Source organism: Manis pentadactyla, chromosome 1, assembly GCF_030020395.1.
Source record: "Manis pentadactyla isolate mManPen7 chromosome 1, mManPen7.hap1, whole genome shotgun sequence".
Lineage (NCBI taxonomy): Eukaryota > Metazoa > Chordata > Mammalia > Pholidota > Manidae > Manis > Manis pentadactyla.
In genome coordinates this window covers 110,373,611-110,395,853 of record NC_080019.1, presented here as the reverse complement: position 1 = coordinate 110,395,853, position 22,243 = coordinate 110,373,611, and the positions used below count along the sequence as shown (strand labels likewise).

The 22,243-nt window shown below is 41.3% G+C and overlaps 1 protein-coding gene across 4 annotated transcripts in view; it reads right to left on the bottom strand.

The window, feature by feature from the left end:
- USP13 (ubiquitin specific peptidase 13) overlaps positions 1-22,243 on the bottom strand; it is a 107,836-nt gene that overhangs the window by 42,235 nt on the left and 43,358 nt on the right. For all 4 annotated transcript variants that reach the window (XM_036926751.2, XM_036926750.2, XM_057500221.1 and 1 more), the window contains exons 4-10: positions 21,921-22,042; positions 16,841-16,983; positions 15,336-15,520; positions 8,375-8,469; positions 6,671-6,858; positions 2,334-2,405; positions 1,876-1,969 (exon numbers count right to left, since the gene is read on the bottom strand). In XM_036926751.2, the coding sequence (XP_036782646.2) occupies positions 1,876-1,969; positions 2,334-2,405; positions 6,671-6,858; positions 8,375-8,469; positions 15,336-15,520; positions 16,841-16,983; positions 21,921-22,042 (899 nt within the window). The remainder of the gene's footprint in view (positions 1-1,875; positions 1,970-2,333; positions 2,406-6,670; positions 6,859-8,374; positions 8,470-15,335; positions 15,521-16,840; positions 16,984-21,920; positions 22,043-22,243) is intronic.

The window sequence follows — 22,243 nt, the reverse complement described above, 5'->3', positions numbered from 1 at the left end:
TCATAAACTGAATAATGTGCCCTGCTCATATAAGGACTATTTTATTTCTAATGCAGGACATGGAAATACTGACAACACCAAACTTTACTCTCAAACATCGCTAAATTGATTATTTTTCATTTCACATTTTTTTCAAATGAGGAGATTCCCAAAGCACAATAGTTGCCTAACGCAACTATTTACTTCAGGAAGGGGACCTTCAAACTAGCAATGTTCACAAACGCCACTCTGCTATTTGACTGCTGAGACCGAGAGTGTACATGATGTGCCCAGGGTCCCACAGTTCCTTGCAGAGCAAGGAGAGGAAGCAAGGCTCCAGAGCTCCAATCCAGTCCCCTTCTCCACCAGGGAGGGTGGACCTGCCCCAGGAATGGCCCAAGAGATGACACAGCATTAATGAGAATCCAAAATAATGTGATCAAAACAGAATTTCAGGCCAATTTTTTTTTTACCATCACCTCTTCAAAGTTTCACAGGAGCTCAGAAGTAAAAGAAGCTGGGTAACTCCAGACCTACATGCATGCCATCCCTCAACTGCATCCCAGAGGAAGGTCTTCCAGTCTGGGATGGATAAGCAACTCTTCATCTTGCCATGCTGGATAACAGTACAACTTCCTGTCCCCATACTACTCTGATCTCCAGGCCTGGCCATTCAAAATGCCTATTTCCCTCTCCCCCCGTCATAACCTACTTCCTTCTCCCCACCTCCAATCACTGCCTCTACATGTTCCCTTCATAATCTCCTTCTCCTGTTTGCCTCATTTCCCCAACCAGCTGGCTTCATTATAAACAAGAGTTTATTCATTTTAGATCCTTGCTCTCCAACTGCAGATATTAGTTAAAGATGACTGGCTTAAGATGAGAGCACAGAGATTAAACCCTTGAGAAAGAGAATCTGTTCACAAGTCAAGACAGAGTACTCTGAAGGCAGAGCAGGTGTTGAGGAAGTGGGGCAAATGTTCCATTCAGGGCATCTGCAGCAACCAGAGCTAAGGCCTCCAAATAATGTATAAGCTGCACACTGCAGAACAAGGACGCCACTCCAAAAGACCAGCTTGCAAGTAATGCCCTCTGGAGTTGTGCAACTGAGCAGCCCAGGGAAGGGTCAGTGGCCCATTCTGCAGGCACATGGATACGGAAATCTGACTATTAGGAGATGAAACATATTCTCTAATTACTTTATCAAGTTATAGTGACTGAATGGCCAACTAAGTTTCTCATTCTTTTTTTTTCTTTTTTATTAAGGTATCATTGATATATAAGCTTATGCTCAGATTTCACATGAGCAACATTGTGGTTACTACATTTCCCCTATTATCAAGTCTTCACCATATAAGTTACTCATTCTTGAGTGTACCTACAAACCCCATGGCAGCTTACCAAAAATGAGGACTGCCCAGCCCAGCCTTCCCCAGAATTCAGAATCTTCATCTCTGAGTGGAGGCTAGGAACGCATGTGTGTTACTTTAAACAACCAGGTTCTTGAAAAATCCTAGCAGAGTTGAGACTTAGGAGAAGAAAGACATTCTAAGGGCCAAGACAGTGTTACCAAGGAGAAAATGGTTACATTTTAACAAAGTTTATTCCTTCCATCTCAGCTCTATTTCACAAAGTCTAGTCTTTCTGAAGACTATTAATGATGGTGCTCAAATATAATCCATAATGCAACTGTCACTAATAACCCCAATCCTGGCTATTGCTTACCACAGTTTTTAAAAGCATGCAGATGACACCCTGTCCTCTGAAATGAAGTAGCTATTCTGACAGCTTGCTAAATTTACAGCCACCATTTGCCAAATCATAGGAAATCCACATTGTAGCTGGAAAAGGCCCCTCCTACCTACATACCAGTGTGGCAAACACTCAGGGACATACCTTGTTTTCCTCTTTCATCACCTGTTCAATGAGTTCAGATTTCACTGGAGGTTTTGAATATTGGCCTGAGAGAAGGCCATGTCCTAACTTAGTCCTGGATGGGAGGGAGAAACAAAAAGGTCATTGTTGTTTCCCCTTAGAGCTATTAAAATTACCTATGAATTTCAGTAAGTACAACTGCTGTTGGGGGAACATTTTATGTCAATTACTCAAAAATAACTTACTTGATTCTGCTTGCTACTGATTCCATTTTTAAATCATCCTTAGAACTTTACAGATAAGTTTATTAATTTCTTCTTTGTATAAAGTAACACATGCTTATTTAAGAATACTTTTTAAAAGAGAGAAAATACAAATATAGAAATGACAAAAAAATTGCCTTTAATTCTGCAGCCCAACAATAACCATTATGAACAATTTATCGGGTACTTTTCTAAAAAAGTACAATCAGCACTTACATCTGTGTGTTGAAATCTTGTGTTGGATCTAAAGGAGAGTAGTCAAATATTCTTGGGAGATTCCCTACATACCTAGAAAACAAGAAACAACAGTCAAAACACAGGAACTGAGAAAAGAGAACCAAAACAAGCCGCCATCCTAGCCAAAACCTTCTTGCCTTTCTGTCAAAATTAAATCATCCACCTAATGAAGAGTTTTCCTGAGATCTTACCTCTGCAGCCACATTCATGGACCGCCCTAAGAAGATTTTGCTTCTATCAGTGGGTCTCAACCACAGGTGCAGTTTAGAATCACTGAGAGTTTCTTTAAGAAACACCAAAACCAGAGCCACCCCTAGATGTTCCAAAATTGAGGTCTGGGACTTGGAATCTTGTAAAAGTTCCCCAGGAGATTCTAACACATAGCCAGAGTCAAGAACCACTGGCTCTTGCCATCAAGAATGCCTTCCTGAAAATGAATGGTAAGGTTAGGAATTGTTCCAATCATGTCAAATTTAATAAAGATGACAATAGCAGTGACAGCTAATGTTGTCTGAGGGCTTCTGTATTACCTGGTCGAGTTTTCATTTACAGCCATATGTGGAAGAGATTATTATTGTTTCCCCATTTTAAAGATGCAAAATTGGAATGCACATTCATTAGGTAGCTTCCAAGGTCACCCAGGGAGGGAGTGATGAAGCCCAGAGAGGACCTGGTAGCCTGGCTCAAACCTGCGCCCTGAGCCACTCTGCCAGCTCTCCTTGCCCCAACCACAGTCCCTTGAGCAGTGCACAGCCCCTTCTTCTAATAAGTTTATCCTGGCAGAGCAGTGCCAGCTTTAACCACCCATCTCTAATCTCAATCAACAATCATTCCTTTGGCTTCTGAAGCTCATTTTCTATGTCACACCCTCTGCTTTGGGCTGTTCATCTTCCCCTCTTCAGGCTTTGACTCTCTGAGCCTGAAAGCTCTAGGAAGAATCCAGAAGGAGACCCTTTTCCCTGGCACTTCCCCACTGTTCTGCCAGCTTCCCTGACCTCATTCTGAGCCCTCTCCCCAAGCACACAATGCCCCAGCCATTGCCCTTCTTGCTGCCTCTGGGCATGTCAAGCTCACACCTGCTTCAAGGTCATGCCACCCGCTGTACCTTTCCTGGAACGCTCTCTCCACAGAGCCTTGCTCCTTCTCAGGTCTGTTCAAAAGTCGCCTCCCTACCCTTCCTAATTCCCTATCACCTGACCTGGCTGACTTTCTTCTTGGCACACATCACTATTTGCAATTATATAATTTATTTATTTTCTGATTTATTACATCTAGAGGTTACATACTAGAATATAATCTCCTGAAGGCAGACTTCCAAATCACTGCATCTCCAGCACTAGAACATCTGACATGTAAAAGACAATAAATACTTGTTGAATGAATACATTCATTTTATGTAATCATACAATCCATTTTCCTAAGTGACTACCTATAACTCAATAGAAAAGGCATGACTACACTAAAGCCCTAGCATGGGACCATGACACACTAGCAGGTGGCAGTGACCTCTAACTGGATCCCTTGACTGCTAGGAACTTGTAGGCACCTGCCATCTACAAATGCAGAATTTGTATCCCAGATTGTGTGCCTACATCAAAATAAGCAGACCACACTTCTCTGGCATAGTCCCAGACAAAGATTTTTGGGTGTGTTATTAGGGCAGCAATTCCATCTTGAATTTTTCAATGGAACAAGAGCCAAATAACAGATAAACCAAACTTTGAAACTAAACATTCAGAGCCAGAGGTGGTACTGAAGAATTTTTAATAACATACAATGTGATGAACTCAGCTCTCCTTTTACCATCAGTCTTTATCAGACCTCAAAACCTGACAAGACCAAAAAAAACCTCACTGGAAAGACGGAAAGATAAATATTAGTGAAAAGGCTTATGCTTTCAAGCAAGACTGATGGAGAAGAATTAACTTGAAGGAGATAAATCTTAAATGTCACAGAAGTCCATTTTTCTAGCAATTTATAATCTTTGTCTAACTGACAAGGAATATCTGCCATTACAACAAAATTAAATTAGAATCCAAAAGTAATGCTAGATAATTTTTAAAATACATGCTATACTTCAGGTTTCTAATGTAATGGTTCTCAAGGAAAAAAATGTAGTTTTGCTGATGACCCATGTTAGTTGTCATTCAATTTGTACACCAGTTTATTTAGATTTGATCCTCATCAGAATTATTTGGAAATGTAATTGAGTTCAAGTGGCAGACAAGGAATCAAGGAGTCAGGCTGATGTTCCCAAATTACACTGTGGTTGTGCTTAAGTCATTTAATCTCTCTGTGAGTCATTCTTTCTACTTACAAAGTGGAGACCCTGTTCCGGGACCTAAGCCCACTGAGTTAGTCCCAAGTTAGTCAGAAAAAGGAGTTTGTATTTCAAAATACTTGAAGAGCAAGTATTTCAACCCAGTGATATTTGGTAGAAGAACAAAAAGACTGAGGATGTATATGAAGAGCAACTTACTCATGTTCTGATACACACAGTAAATGTTTAGAAAATGGAATGTAAAATAGAAATATAATACAAAACTCTTAAACTCTTGGAACAAGACTAAGGTGAGAGATTCAAATCTTAAATCCAAAACATGGACATGAGGTACATTTTTTGTTGAAAAAATTCAGAAAGGTAATTGTTCATCAAACTCTAGAGTGTAGAAAGAATGTCAAAAACTATAAAGCACTAAAAACGTTGTTGGGCTTTGTAATAAAAGAATATAAATTACTTCCATTCTGGTACTTTAAAATAATAATTATACACACCTACCATGAGGACGTTCAGCTGAAATTTAAAAAAAAAATCTTAGAGCATGAGACATGTACAATGAAGCTACACTGTTCTCCAATCATATTACAATACAAATATGAGATTGGGTAAAATTCATAAAAATAAAATAATGCATGACGCATACCTTTGGAAAGCTTTTCCCACCTCAGAGCTTCAAACATACTCTTCTTTCTGTCCAAACCCTCTGCCCCCACTGCAAATCAGTCAAGTATGTGTACCTCTGTGTGTCCTTTCTTCAAAGAGATATTCCATGACCACCTCCTACCTTTTTTCTTCATGGGACTTACCATGTTTATAAACCATGCAGCTGTTCTTACAGATTATTTATTGACTGTCTGTGTCTACAAGTAAGGCGAAGCATGATCCCCTTCTGTTTACCACTGACCCCCTACCCACCCACCCAGTACACTGCTGATGAGAGCAGAAGTCACTCTTCATTGGCTAGATGAAAAAAAAATGGAAAGTTGACCATAAATTTCCAAAGCCAGAAAACAGTGAGAAGGGGTAAATCTTCAGGTACCAAGAGAGGGAAGAAAAAGGGTGTTTGATCTACTTTTTATTAGCCACCATTAAAGCGACTAATATTTAACTCCACATAAACTGTCCTGTACTAGCATGCTGTCTGCCCGTTCACCTGTCTTAGCACATGTGTGTCCTCTTCCGTATTTGAACCAAGGTGGAAACCTACCCACTCTGGAAAACACTAGAGATTATTTTCTAAATGCAGGCAGTGGCTGCCCATGAGTGCACCAGCCACAGCTCCCAGTCTCTGTGGCTCCCTCTCCTATGAAAGAAAATGGCCACAGACACAGCTAAGGTGCCCTCAGGGTGGGAGGAAGAAGGCAGCCATGGACATGCACAGTCAGGAAGCGGCCTGAATCAGTGCCCCCCAGTTATCTGCGGTGAAGGGCCAGCTTTTTTGTTTACTTAAACTCATATAGATGATACCTTTAAGAAGTACATTGAAATAAAATATTAGAGACATGAAATGCTACTTATAAAACATGGCAATATCAAACTGCTACAAAAACTTTCCAGTGCTTACTCTCAATTTCCAGACTTATTGCAGACTGAGGAGCAGCTCCACTGTGAACCACTTTGAGTAGCAAAAAAATGAAATGTCTAAATCCTCTCCGAAACTCCACTCACCAGGAGGGCGACATTGACCATTGAATCCCTCCTAGCACCTCCATAGGAAGGAAGGCTTTGCTGTGAAAATTAATGATTAATATTTCCTTGGCACAGAGGGTGATCAATGGTCTAAAAATGGAAGCCATTATTAATATGACAAGCCCTGTAGGAGTCTTTTCAGTTACTAAGCTCTCTGCACCTCACGTGATTCCCATAACATTTGACAAGCGTTCTCACCCAGCTTCAGTGCAAGAAGTCACACCACGGCGATGTGGTGAAATGCCCTGCGGCTGATGAGGATGGATGACCCAGCGCATAGTGACTGGAGTAGACACAGAAGGGACAGAGGACAGAGCTGTGTGCCCAGGTCTGCAGGGGGACTTACGCTCTCTGGAATTCTGGGATGCTGAAGATGGCCTGCATGACAGAACTGAGGTAGCAGCTGTTGCCCAGGTTCTTGAGACCCGTGTACCCAGGGCCATACATGGGCTTCAGCTTTGTTCCTGTCTCCTGGATCACCTCCCACTCACTCACCCTTGGCTTGATGTCATTGTCCCGGAGCCCGTTCTCTGTCTGGGGCAAAGTGAATTAAAGAAAAACAACATTAGCTGAGATTATCATTCAGAGATCATGTCCCATGAATTATTTCTAACAGCAATGGACGTTTCTGCCTTTTTCTTTGCCAACAACAGTGAAATCAACAACCCAATTGAGACTGAGATGGTGGTGGTTACAAACAACGTAAATGTACTTAATGCCACAGAACTGTGCACTTAAAAAATGGTAAATTTTGTCATGTACATCTTCCCACAAAAACTCACACTTAAAAGATTTTTAAAATTAAAAAATAAAAGTAAATTTTAAAAAGAGAGAGAGAGACCAAGGGGAAAAGAGGTTAGAAGAGGAAAAAAGGCAAATCAGAATTTTAAAAAAGTGGCACATAGAGTAATTTCAAGGGGAAGATACAACACAACACAGCAAACAAGAGGGCAAGGCAGGTGGTGTCATAAAGCCATGCGGCCAAAGGGCTCTGACATAGAAGGGGGGTTTAAGGAAGAGCAGAGATAGTGAGCTAAGCCAGGCAGAGAAAGACAAGTACCAGATGAGTTCACTCATTTGTGGAGTGTAACAACAAAACAAAACTGAAGGAACAAAGCAGCAGCAGACTCACAGACGGGAATAAGGCACTAGCGGTTACCAAAGAGAAGGGGGTGGAAGGTAGTGGGGAGGGAGGGAGAAAGGGACTAAGGGGCATTATGATTAGCACACATAATGTAGGGGGGTCACGGGGAAGGCGGTATAGTGCAGGGAAGACAAGTAGTGTGGTAGTGTAGCATCTACTACGCTGATGGACAGTGCAGTGGGGTGGCGGGGGGACTTGATAATATGGGCGAATGTTGAAACCACAATGTTGCTCATGTGAAACCTTCATAAGACTGTATATCAATGATACCTCAATAAAAAAAATTAACTAAGAAAGAAGAGCAGAGAAAACATTAAAAGGCGATGTGTGAGAAAAAGGAGACAGACAAAAGGAGAGCACAAGAGGGAGAGGGCCTGGGCTGGGAGGAAAGGGCTGAAACAAAGCCCGCACATTTAACTGTCTCCTCTCAGGGACGAATAATACATAGTCAAGATATAAGCTTGAAAATGCAGTACTAAATGAAGCAGAATTTTTCATCAACAGTATATTGGCTTATTCTTTCCATCCCGGAGGAGTTCTGCTTCCCTTCCTGAAATTAATTAAAGCGACGGTCACAGATAATTTAAAAGGTCATCTTCCTGCACCTTCTCACTTTAATGAACAAAGAGTGATTCATGCTACTCTCCATCAAAGGAGACAGAAATATGACTCGTAAAACTCTAAAACAAAATGGTACTTGATGAGAGGCCATTTTTATTGTAACATAAAAAAATGCAAGCTGGTAACCAAAAGAAAATGCAAATTAATTAAATTCAAAAAGTAAATGAAAACATTAAAATCTAAAATCTATAAATGAAGACTCGTGTCATAGTATTTATACATTAAAAAAACCAAGCGGTGCCCTCCCCTTGGGGTGGGAATAGAGACAAAAGTAGACCTTCTCACCCCATGCATGTGAAGCATATCAATTCCAAAATGTGCTAAGTGCTTGGCCAAATGAGGATCCAAAACAGGTTCCTCTTCTTGGAAAGAATAAACATCTAGAGGGTGAAGAGAAAATAAGCACTAAGATCTGTAATCAAGTCACTCAATTTTCAACACATATTTATTGTGCCCCTACTATGCACCAGGCTCAGAATATATCAATGAGCAAAACCAACAGAAACCTCACGTGAGTTACACTCAACTGGGAAAAAGTCAGATGATAAATAATAAACATAATAAACAGACATTTTTTAAAACACCCATATGTCAATTCTTTCAATATTTCAAAAAGTAATTTATAAAGGTTTTCTGAAACAAAAGAGCAGTGCCTAAAGTTAAAATAATTTAAATTAGACAAACATAAATGCCTAACACTTGATTTTCTAACCAAATCCAGTGTAAGTTGAGGAGGAAGTGAGGAGAGGGTGACGGCACCTGCCTGTGGCAGGGACAGCCTCAGAGTGAACAGAGACGGCACACTGACCCTCAGGGGCAGCTGAATGGCTGGACAGGGGTGTTACGTCCAGGACAAAACAAAATTCCGCACGTGAAACCCTCTATAGTCTCAGACCAACCAGCTCACCACCTGCTACCTGCCACCTGTCCCCTCATTACTGCTTTCCTGCTTCAGTGTCCACACCTCACAGAGCTGGTGAGGGACTTGTGAAGACTAGGCAGTATTTCCCAAATGTGCTCCCATGTGCTCACCACAGCACACCCAAAATGATGATGCTTTTGGCACGCAGGGTAACTCAGGAGCTCTGGCCACCCAGGCCCTGCCACTGTGCCCTGGGGCCTAAGGGATTGGCATCTTTGTAAACCACTTGGGGTGCACTAGTATGGGGAAGCTCTGTGCTGACGTGGGCAGCTTCTCTCCTAAAGATCCTAATATCCCACCCGACAACTGAATTCTTTACACAGAACCTGACTTCTCAAGTGTGGTGTATGGACTCAAAGCAGCAGCACTGTTAGAAATGCAGAATTTGTGACCTGAAACCACTAAATGAGAATCTACATTTAAATGAGATCCCAAGGTGCACAGCAGAGTTTGAAAAGCACTGCTTCAAGTTTTCAAAAGCAATCCAAACCACTGCCTTATCTGTCCTCACACAGCAGTGCAATGTGGGAAAGGGAACAGACATCTTAAGGCCCATTTTGCAGATGAGGAAAAGAAACTCATAAAAGTTAAATCATTTGCTCAAACCCCACAGGTGGCCCTGAACCCAGGTTTTCTGACTCTGCCCAGACCGTTTTCCTCTGCACCACACTATTTCCTTAGATCTCTCTGGAGACCAACAGACTTGGTCAAGCACAATCCTAGGCCCTCAACAGGAACAGAGAGTCAAAAACCACAATATTTTCAACCCTAAAGTTGAAAAACAAAATCTATGGCAAGGAAAAACAGATACAAAGATATCGTTCTTTAGGACAGTAAAAAAAGACCACCCCAAGGGAGTTCCCTGCTCTTTGGAACATTACCAGGAAAAAAAAAAAGTAATATGCAGGAACTATGGGGACCCTCTGACTGAAACCCAGGTATGTGGAGACTCAATGCCACCAAAGGAAGTCAGTCTTTCTATTATCAATAGATTATAAACACTGTACAGACATTTTAACTTATAGGTCAAAACATTCATTCATAATTCTCTTTTCAGTTTAATTCAATGCTCTCAAAGGCAAAAACAGAAGACAAAATCCCCAGCCAAATTAAGAAATCTTTCCAAAAAGTTTAAATACTAAAAATATCCACAAAAATCTGTGAACTGACAACTTGAAACATATATATCAACAGTATTTTTCATCTATGACAACAGAAAAATACCACTCAAATACTGGCTGGAAGGTGAAACTGATATTCATTCCCTAAGCACTTTAACTTTAGTCATCACTAACTAGTGAGATCGTTTTGAAGACTTTATGCCTCTGATTACTTAAGCTTTATCAGAAAATAATAAAATTGCTAGAACTGCACCATTGGCAGTAGCCTAGGATTTTGAAATAAGTGAAAAATCACATAGCATTCTCAAATTCTTTACCTGTTGGGCTCACTCCACATTAAAAAATTAACATTTCCTACTTCTAGTCATTAGCTGCTCCAAAGATTTTACATGACTTGTTCAGACACAGTAATTATTTCTTATCCCAATGACAAGAACAGTTTAGTGAGTAACATACAAGAAACCTAAAAATGAACTGTGATATTTAAACTTGGCAATCAGCAAGAAATTGCAAATGACATGTAGTCATAGAAAAAAATTTTGAAGTGGACTCAGGGGCTGAAAAGCCTGGCTTGTTTTTCATTGGGAAATTCACTTTATCTCCAACTTCAGCTTAGCAAAGTCAAGTCTTAGCTCAGAAACAACTGGAGCAAATAAGCATTGCCTGAGAATTACTAACTCCTCCACCCCTAACTTGACTTAAAAACTTGGGGCCAAGAAGCACATTTCGGAAGCCTGCAGAGGTGCTCCCAGGAGTAGTCCAAACAGCATTTCATGAGCAATCACATGAGTAACTACATTCACTTTAGAAGGAAACCAGTCATTGTTTCATTTCGAGGTAAATGACAAATTAAACCACAGAGAGCATGGAGAGATCCACAAAGGGGAATAGAAGTTAAAGGAAAAGTGTTAGAACATACATAATCCATTGGTGTGATAAGCATGTTAGAAAACAGTACATGCAAGAAGTTCTAAAATTAACTACAGAAAAAGAGAACAAAAATGGAGACTAAGACCAAGACTGAGACTCTATAAGGAATTACATCAAGACGGTAATAATTTCTTCTCTCTGAATGGAAAGATTTCTTTTTTGGCTTTTTTGCTTCTCTATTTTTCCAAATTTATTACATTTTGGTAGAAAAAAATGTTTTATAAGTAATTCCCAAAGATTAAAATGATTCCATGGCATGCTATGCTATTAGAACTAGTGTACCGCTGAACATCCTTGTTCATGCAGACAGATGAACTCCCTCATTTTCATTCACTGTATTCAACAAATACTGAACACCAAATACATACAGATCCTGAGGGCATAAATAAGACAGGCAATGTCTCTGCTCTCATAAGTTTAAACTTTACTATTTCAAATAATCTTAGAAGAAACACTTGTTTGGTATAGAGAACCTTAAAAGACACCTTCTCGGTTCAGTTTTAATCAAAGGACTTTAGGTTCTCTTCCTAAACCCCAGAAATTGCAGAAGTCCAAATTCTGCCCTCAGATTCCCACGTAGGAAAGCAGAGAGGAGAGAGAAGTAAATATGTACCTCAGCAAGCTCTTGTGTTTAGAAAGAAAAATGAAACCAGGGAAGCTGGCTTCACTGCTCTGTTCTCATGGTGCAAGTGGAGAGAAAACCAGAACTCTTGGTCAAACCCCAAACCAGAGAGGAAAAGAGGACAAGAGGTTCTCTCCACAGTAAGTGTTGATCCACCAGCCCTAACTCTGTCTCCCCCCTTGAGTTTGTATTTGCATGCCTATAGACCTTCCTTCACGAAGAGGAAAGAATACCAGAGAATGCTCAGCAGTTAATCTAGAAAGCGAAACACAAAATGAATGAGGTCAGGGGCACATACCATCTCCATCACTTTACAGAATCTAACTCCCAGGCCAGACAAAACCCAGACTGTAGTCAGAAAAGGAAAACAAGTAAGAGTAAAAAGATATCAATGAAATAGAAAAAAATGAGTGAAAAAAAGAAAAAATGCAAACTAAAGGAGCAAATTTTTTGGTGTATCTTCCTCCATCTGTTTACTCCAAAAATACCTGCTGAGCACCTACTGTGCGTGAGTGAGGGGCGACGCTGGAGATGTAATAGCACACAACAAAAGTGGTGCTGGGGACCTGCTGCCCGAGGGGACCACCATTAAAGAGCTACAGGACCTTGTGCAAAGTGCTATGATGGAGCCACACGAGGTGCTCCAGAAGCACACAGGAGCACAAGTCACGTCCAAGCTAAAATGAAGTGTCAGTGCCTTGATCCTGAGCTCTTGGGCTGTGAGAAGCTCAAGGGAGCTTATGTCCAGGTCAAGAGTAAAGATGACCAAAGAGGAAAGACCACAGTGAGATGTGAGGAGCTGTTGCCGGGCCAGTGGGCCAGGCGATTTCACAGCGGCCGCAGGCATCTCCAGAAAGCTCTCCTGCAGTCACCAAGGCCCTAAGGCTTCTTAGGGCAACTCGTCTCCACAGGGGAAGAACAAAACACCCTCTCCTGACTCCGTCCCTCCTCACTCCCTTCCCACCAAGAACCTCATCCTTGTTCTGCCAAACCAATGTGTCCCTACACAGAGGAGCTTTTAATTCATCTGTCTGCATGGAGAGCTATTTATTCGTTTGTTTGTTGCTGTGCCTATGGGACCCAGAGTGGTATTTGATATGCCACCCATTTTTATTACCCACACCACCTCAGTGCCCCAGTCTGGGGGACCAAGGCTTCCAGGAAGAACTGATTCAAAGCTGAGACCTCAGGATGAGAAGGAGCTTCTCACTGAACATGTATATCCTTACTGGGGAGAAGGAAACCAGGATGATAGACTCACACTGCCATTAAATATTTGATCCACAACCTGCTCAGATTCCATGTTCACTAAGCAATATTCTAAATATAATTCAGCTTTCCACAGGGAAGGAATGTACTGGTCAAGCAGGCATAAACACCCCACTTACAGGCAGGTGTGGTCCTCATTATAAACTAAAACACACACAACCTGACTTTGAGACTTTGTCACTCCCGAGATGAATTAGCCTCAGAAAGCTCAGACACCCCCCCCCGCCCACCAGCAGGTGTACCTTCACCAAGAGGTGGCCACCCCACCCCCAGACAGAAGAAACCCCACCCTCCCAGGCCTAAACATCCACAAGGCTCCTCATCAGATATTTTAGGAAACTTTACACATGTTTTCATTTACTTATTTTGGCATTTAAATAAACAATAAGTTATACCTAGCAATTATTAAATAGGCTTAAAAGAAACTAATGTAGAATTGATGTATCCCATAAATGAATAAGAAATTATAATTAGACTAAAAATCATCATTTGTGTTAAAACCAACTATGTGCAAGATAAGCAGGAATCAAAACCTGATCTTTTTTCAAAAAGTAAATATTATTTCAGCTAAATCAATTCAAAAACTTTCCTCTCAGGGTGTATGTACTATTGTCACCAATGTTCTCTGCTTTCTATGATTGAAACAGGAGCATTTATTCAAATACTCTCAATTATATGATAAATAAAACCTTAAAAGTTCTCTCTCCTCTACAAAACAAACAACCAAAACTTAACTATGGCAGATAATGGGTTAATAGTCTTAATAGCTAAAGAGTTTTTAAAAACCAATAAGAAAAACACCTATATATAGACTTACTAGAAAGTTAGCCTAAGAAATTCACAAAAAGAACTAAATGGAATGAAAAATGTTCCATTTTACTAGTAAAGCAAATTTAAGCAAGATACCAGATTACCAAAGGTTTTTTAAAATTTTGAATACCCAAAGTTGTCAAAGATTTGTTGAAATGAGTATTCTCATACACTGCTGGTGGGGTTGTAAATTACTACAAACAGCGGTTTAAAGAGAAACTCGACAATTGAAAATTTAAAAGGTTCAACCCTTGTTTGTAGGAATTAATCCTAAAAAAATCATTAGACAAATCCCCAAAGATTTGTAAATGTACAAGATGTTCATCAGAATAGCAAAAAAATGTAACAACTAACTTATAAGGGAAACAGTGAAATGATTTATGGAACTATCATGGAATAATGAAGAATATTTAGTGATAAGGTAAATATATAATTTAATGTTAAGTAGAGGAAAAAAAGAACAAAATTTTATACAATGTGATTGAGTTTCTATAAAAATGTTGGGGTGGGTATTTGTATAAGAACTGCTCAAGACCTTAAAAAAGAAAGAAGACTAAAATGAAATACCCAAATTATTAGAAGTGATTTGTCTATTAGGAGGTGGTGTTACTAGTGAATTTTATTTATCTCTCTCAGCTTTTCTCTGTTGTCTAAATGTGTTACACTGAACATCTGTTTCTTGTATAATCAAGTGACAAACACAAAACTTTCCCTCCTCAAGCTGAAAGGAAAGAAACTTCAGGTGTACTCTAAATCGTAGTTTGAAAGTAAGTTTCACACTAGAATAAAGGACTGTGGAAAATTAAAGACTCATAGGGAAAAGAATTAACCCTTGCCTTCATTATTAGCATAAACTTAAGTAGTATCTAATTATTTAAATATTTTTATACCAAATGGTTGATTTAACAAAAGTATTTGTGCCTACTAAGATTCTGTATGGAACCCAAAGGTGAGTAAGACATAGCTCTGCCTTCAAACAACTGATATAAAGAAAGAGAACCAATTCTGAAGCTGACAGTCCAAATAGGAAGCAATCCGAATCCTTGTCTGCACAGGATCACCATCCCTGCCAGCTGGTATCAGGCACTCAGAACACACAGTACCCTGTAAAACTCATCTTCTCCATAATGAATCCATTTGTTCCTGAGATGATAGTAATCCCAGGAATGAGTCCAGAGCCACCCCTACTATTTGAGCGGTGGATTGGATTATGCACATTCCCTTCTCAAGTCCTGGTTCCCACTTCTGTCCTCTTAGTCAACAGATAAACAATAGATAGTAACAATAGCATCTAGCTGATTAACGCCTTACTGGGTGCACTGGGCTAAATGCTTTATGCACACTAATAAATCTATGAGAGAGATACCATGATTATCCTCAAGATGAGAAACGTGAAGCCTAGAGAATTTCAAAACTTGCCCAGAACCTTGCAGCTAATAAGAGGCAAAACCGGGATTCAAACCTGGGCTGTCTGAGTAAGAGCCTACACTCTCCAGCCCTAGGGATTGAGGCACTGGTCCAGCCTAGGAGGGAGCCACCCCGAGTTCCCGGAGCCTGTGGAGGCGCACTCACCTGCCCCGTCGGGCGTGATGGTTCCCAGCTTCACAGCCAGAGGGTAGCCCATGTCTCTGTGGTGCTCCAGCGCATGCCCGTTGCCCCCGGAGCTGTCAGAGAACCACTTCCCACACATCACAGAGCCATCGGTCAGATTCAACCAGAGGTTCTCCCGCAGGTCACACCTGGCACACTTCCAACCACTGGAGAGCCATCGAGGAGTAGTTAGTACAGCTGGCGTACACGGTCTGATCAGAAAACTCATACATGAGAAACCCGAGTGTCTCAGGCTGGGAGTCACAGGAAACAGTCGATGGAGTGACAGGACTGGTGCTTCCCATTTCTCCCCTCAAAACATGAAAGCCACCCTCCCAGAGCAGCAGGACCACTCAGTACCCTGCCTGCCTCCCAGAGGGGGAGCAGCTCCTCCTAGCTCCTCCACAATGGCCTTTTTTACTTCAGAAAACTGACAGAACCTGAGGTAAGCAGGGAGATTATTTCCTTAAAATTCCTACATGAGGGACAGTGAAGCTTGAATAAGCGTAAAACATTAACGATTCTATGTGCATAAACATCTACAGTTCTAAAGCATTAACTACACCTGGTAATACTAGTTCAAACAAAACCCTACAACACGGCAAATCTAAATCCAGTAGAAAGGAAGGTTAAATGTCATGTATAATCAAGATACCTTTAACAGAAGTTTTGTCATTTAATTCTAATCAGTATTTCCATATCCATTGCCAAAAGGAGAAACTGAGGCCCAGAAGTACTGAGCCTTCCCTGAGACCACACGGAATGGGATGCAGCACAGTCTGGACACACTGCCCATCCATCTGCCCGTTCCCTCTAGCACGTGCCACTGCCGACACTCCAGCACCAAACGGGAAGTGCTAATGTAGCCCAAGAGCAGGCCAGCCAAACATGTGGCGACCAAAGGCTGTCATCGGTTGGGCTCCCCCAGAAGCAGACTCTGAGACAAAGATCTGAATGTGAATGGCTTATCTGGGAGATGATCCCAGGAAGCACCCTTGAGAACTGACACTGGAGGAGCGGGGAAGCCAGTACAGGCTTGGTCAGCAAGCAGGTGGCCACTGTGGGCAACGAGGGCTCAGTGCAGCCGGGCTCTCCCACAGGCAGTTATCCCATCTGAGCGGTAAAGGTCCGGGTACTCATCCATCAACTCTGCATCCCTGGTTGAGACGGTTCCAGCAAACAAGCCGGGAGCATTAACTCCGTGGCATTTCTGACCATCCTACATGGCTTCGGCAGGCAGAGGAAGCCCTCAAGCAAAGATCTGCAAGGACTTCCAACCAGAAGCCTTGGGGTGGGATGAGCTCAAGGGTATGGGCTGGCCAAGTTCAGCATCTACTACAAAGTTACAGGTAATTTTAGAGAGGATTTTGAGGTTATTTTAATTAAAAGCATCTGATAAGAAAACACATAACTACTAATTCAGAGCAGGGTAGACAAGTAAGTATTGCTTTAGCCAGTGAAGTTCTGTTTCACTACCTGATGCTCACCTTGGAGGAATTCTGACTCCATTGTCCAACTGGGTAAGGTTATTGGCATATTTGGATACTGGCAATTCATTTTCCCATGTGTCTGGGTCCTGCTTCCTGTATGGGGATTTTGAGCTGAGAACTGCATCACAAGCAATTGTTACCTGTAAGACAAACGCAGATGTAACACTTAAAAACAGTTTAAGAGGATAACAACTTCCAGGAAATAAATTTAAAAGTTTATTAATAAATACAGCTTAATCCAAGAAAATTCAAACAGCAGTAACCACAAGATCAAGAGCCTAGTAACCTGACTCCAGAATGTTCTTCCCGGATCGAGGTAGGTTTTGTCCCTGGCTTGTAGTTTGCAGTACTGACAATGACACAAGATAGCAAGGAACCAAATCCAGTTTTGCAAACCCAAGTGCACAAGTTAGATTTAACAATTCCTACCTCTTAACAAGCAGAGTGAAAAGTATAACGTGAACAATTTATAAGGGGAAATTAACTACAGGCATGCTTAGGGTTTACCCAAGTGGTGTATTTTCCCCTAACAAATTATACACCCAGATATCCAATATCCTTAACTCATCACACAACAGCATGCGGTCAAGGGCACCTGAATGGAATGCAAGCAGCACGGCTCCACTTCTTTATCTGGTGCAAATGTGACCCTGGAGGGGGACATGCCTAGGTGTCTCTGTGCCAGGTCAGTCTGCATCAGGAGCAAATCTGTAATGTCCAGTTTGGCATCAACTGACCAGAGAGGAAGGGGATGGCAGATTCTCTGCTTTCTCCCAAACCAAAATGATCCTGGACATATGTCTAACACCACATTTGCTATTTGCTTAATGCTATAAGCATTTTCTACTTGTCTTTGAAACGTACTCTAATGGGAATGTAAAACAGTGCTGTCACTTTGGAAAACAGTTTGGCAGCTCCTCCAATGGTTAAACAGTTACCCTATGATCCAGAAATTCCACTCCTAAGGATATACCCAAGATAAAGGAAAATACATGTGTTCACACAAAACTCATACACAAACTTTCATAGAAGCATTACTTATAATAGCCAAAATGTGGAAATAACCCAAATACCCATTAACAATAAATGGATAAATAAAATGTCGTATGTCCATACGGAATGTTATTCAGCAATAAGAAGGAATGGAGTACTAATACATGCTACAACATGGATGATTCTTAAATATATGCTAAGTGAAAAAGGGCCAGCCCCAAAGAACCATGTCTATTGTATGATTCCCTTTGCATGAAATGTCCAGAGCAGGCAAATGCATACAGGCATAAGGCAGATTAGTGATAGCAAGAGGCTGAGGACGTGTGTGGAGGGGGGGAGGGGGGTGGTGGGGTTGGGGGTAGGCTGAGAGGCAATGACTATGGGGTAATAAAAATATCCTAGAATGAGATAGTGGTGATGGATGCCCAACTCTAAATATAACAAAAACCACTGAATTGTTTATAAAATGTTTAAACAAAAATTTGTATTCTACATCACTAACATCCTGCACAATTAGCTGAACTTCATGCAGAGTGTTTTCCCCTGGGTAGCACTGAAGAGTGAGCCTAGAACTGATTAAGAGACAACGGAGGAAGTTCTCTCAGCTGCCACCCCACCCTCACCCAACCCGGGAGCAACCTCTATCAGTTCCACACGCAAAATCTATTTGGGACCTACCTCTTCTCTATTCCGGTCACACCCACCCTAGTCCCAGCCACCACCAAGGGCTCATCCAGATGGCTGCACCAGCCTCCTTACAATCTCCTTTTCTCCACACAGCAGCCAGAGTGATCTGCTATGAATATTAGATCCTCTCCTTCTCCAGTTTAGAACTCTCCAGGGTCATACTGAACACTACCAATCAATGGCACTGGACTAGGCATGGTCAGGAATGAAAAAGAAATCCCTGTCCTCAAAAAAGCTTATTTGCTATTCCAGATCAGGTATTCATAAACATATTTAAATCTTTTAAAAGATATATTCCCATTCATCTCTCACCATAGCATTGTTACATAATTAGCCTTTCCTTTCAATTATCAAAATTCATCTCCCACTCTCTTCCAGAAATGCCCCATGAGTTCACCACAAGCCCTTCCCGATTTTATGATTCGAGCCATGCTGCCTTAGCACTTCCGGCTATGCACCCGACCTTCTTAGTCTGGCCGGTTACTTAGAACCTCCTTGTTGTTTCACTGACTACCTTAACCGCTTTCTCATCCTCCTCTGAGTCTTCTCCACCCTATTAGATCTCTTTTAAGTGTTCCGGTTTACAGTGCACAATGATTCTGACCAAAATTTGGACATAATATTCTCCCTTTTTTAAAAATATACATCTGGTGATACTAAACATAATTTCCTTACTCTTCTGGGACACTGATCAATGTTTTCAGGATATCATCTAAAATCATGTAGAGGCCCTTTTTATGAATCAGGGCTGAAGATCAGGATCCATTACCTTATAATTATACTGTGAGTTATCTTTCCCTGGATTTATTATCTGGAGTGAAGCAAGAGACCTTGGTACTAGTCCTGGATCCTTCCCAAGTCTCCACAGGCCTCAAGTTCAGTAGTGTTCAGGAACTGACTCAAACTGGTTCACAGAACTGATTGTTAAATTCTAAGAAATTACGCAAAATGGTTGTTAAATACAGACATCAATAAAAAGTTAAATTACATAAATTTAAAATTAAATAAAATACATTTTTTAAGTAACAAATATTCAACTAAGTAACAAATATTCAAAACTCTTCACTTCCTACATGTCTACTATATCTTACTATTACCTATGCGTTCTTGAGTTTATTGATGTCTTATGTAAACGGTGACAATTCCATATAATGGTGTGTTACTGAGCATCTCTTTCCAGCATTGCATTCAGTGACATTATGTTGCCAGGCTGAAATCAGCCATGGTCAGGACTGTGTGCACTGCGGAAATCAGCAATCACTACAAAGCAAGGCTTCTCCCCCAGGGAGCTGGTTGCTAAGCATTTCCAAGTGCAGCATCTACCAGGGCCCAAGCTCCTCGGTTTCAGGCTGTGAGGTCCCTCCTGAGCTTGCAGTGCTGTCGCTGTGAACTCTGCATCACTAAGAGGCAGCTTAACCTCCTTGTAGAGTCTGCAGAGTTCTAGCTGCAACTGAGCTTTTTTCTGGGCTGAGAAGCTCAAGATATGAAGGAATAGGCACCTGGTTGGATGATTTTTAGCTCAGTATTTTTTGTTATTTAAAAGCTTAAAGAGAGAATTATCAAACACCAAAATATGTAGCAAAAGCATGAGAACATATAACTAGCACCTGTTAAATCAATAAATCCAATTAGTTACCAACAGAAAAATCCAGGCCTTTCCTTCAAGCTCCTCACCCAACCTTGCAAATAATCTCTCTCCTTTTTTTTAAGTCTTCAAGTATTTCTTCATGCGAAAGGACTCTGTATTAATAATTAAAATAATATTGCTGGATTCAGATTTCTATGACACTTCACTCTTAAAGGTATTCACACTCTGAATTATGTGCTGAATATAGGAATAATTTAAAATACTTAATGGCTCTTTTCTTAACTTTTTTCACATAAAGACTTTTTCTTCATAAGTGAATGAGAGAAAATCACTTCATATTTATCCGCAATGTGCTTCTTTACTTCTTTTCTGACAGTAGACATAAGAGTTATATTAAACAAGAGCAGTAAGAACTCTCAGTATCACAGAGATCTAAGCTTTGGTATATAATTTCAGGTAATGGGTGGAGGTAAGACTATTCTGTCCAGTCACATATTTTATCCTTGGTAACAGCCACCTGAGTCAACACAGGGAATTGGAGAAAGCAGAGGTAATTTAATTCTGTATGCTCTGCTAAACATGGTGCACTTAGCCCTAAAAAGGATATGCTACATCTAATAATTAGAGGAATAAGCTACAATAGCTAAATACACAAAATTTTCATTTCTATGGTCTGATATTTAGGTATAAAGTAGATCAGGGGCCAGAGAGGCTGAATGGTGGAAAGCTGGTCGTTAATGACATGGGAACCCCAAGCACAAAAACCCACTCTTGGCAGAAGCAAGTGAACCAGTGGCTATAGATACAAAATCACACAATGTCCAGAAGATTCTGGGACCTAAAGATTTGGCTTTGGTTCTGGCTGAGTTGGAGGAGGGAAAAAACGAACTAGGTGTCTTAACTCAACTGACCCCTACCCAGTTGCTATCTGTGGCCAGGCCTTGAAAAGTCAGGGTGTGCATGGGGTAGGAAAGAGGAAAAGAAAGAGAAGAAAACAAAGGAAAGATGGATGGAATGGAGCAGACAATACAGATGAGGAAAGAATAGGAAAAATAATGAGGGTCCTTGCAGGATGTCCGTGTGCACTTACGGGATCAAAGTTAAACAGAGCCTGGCTTTCTCCACACCGTTGCCACCACTCCTGGCTTTAAGTTGTTCAGGAAGATGAAAGCCCTCCACAAAAATAGGAAAGGAAGAGTAGAAAACCTCACCATTAGAGCTAAATCCTAAAATCTAGAAAGCAGTCTAGTCCTCTTGAGGAACAAAACTAAAAAGTGTGTTCACATCACCCCCAAGCTCCTGGAGACCAGTGATTTGTAAACATTTGGTTATTTTTATAATTGTGAGGCTGTTGTTGCAACAGTGGAAGCCTTATTTTTCTCAAACAAAATCTTACGTGGAAGGCCAACATGAAGAAGATAAAAAACATCATCACTGCTCTGATTAGAAGGCAGCCCCTCTCCAGTAGTCTGGCACATCCAGGGGAACAGTGTGAAAATCTAAGCTCCAGACTGCGAGTCACGGGCAGCAAGAAGCCAGCCCAAGGGGAGGAGGCCAGCACATGAGCGGCGAAGCCCCAAAAGCCCCAGGAGCAACAGGCAATAGAGGCCACTCAGCCCAGAGCTATTGGAATGGAACCCAGCAAGACCCTTTCACAGAGAAGAAGCGGTATGTTCGTGCTCATGCTCACTCTTCTCCTCTTGTCTCACCACTTTCCCCACCCCTGGAGTGCACGCACACCGCACACGCACACACACCTGACACAGAGAGCCACGCGCACCTAGCTAGCAGCCGTGCACACTCACTGACCAGGGCTGGTAACTCCTCAATATTGGGTAGTGCTATCTCATAGTGGTCTGGGAATATAACAAGTTTGGCTTCATCTTCATATTCATAATCGTCGCTATTTAAATCGTCATCAGTATCTAGATCTGAGGAGAAAACAAAAACAAAGAACAAGAAGTGAAGAAAAGACATTCCACACCAAGGCAGCACTCACTGGGAAGCCAGAAATCCACAGGGACAGCAGCCACGGGTGTGACTTTCACACTTCCCTCCTCTGCCACGACCACCTCTTGCCCCAAACCAGAAGCAAAAGGCCTTTCCATCTCTCCTAAATTATAAGTACTTAC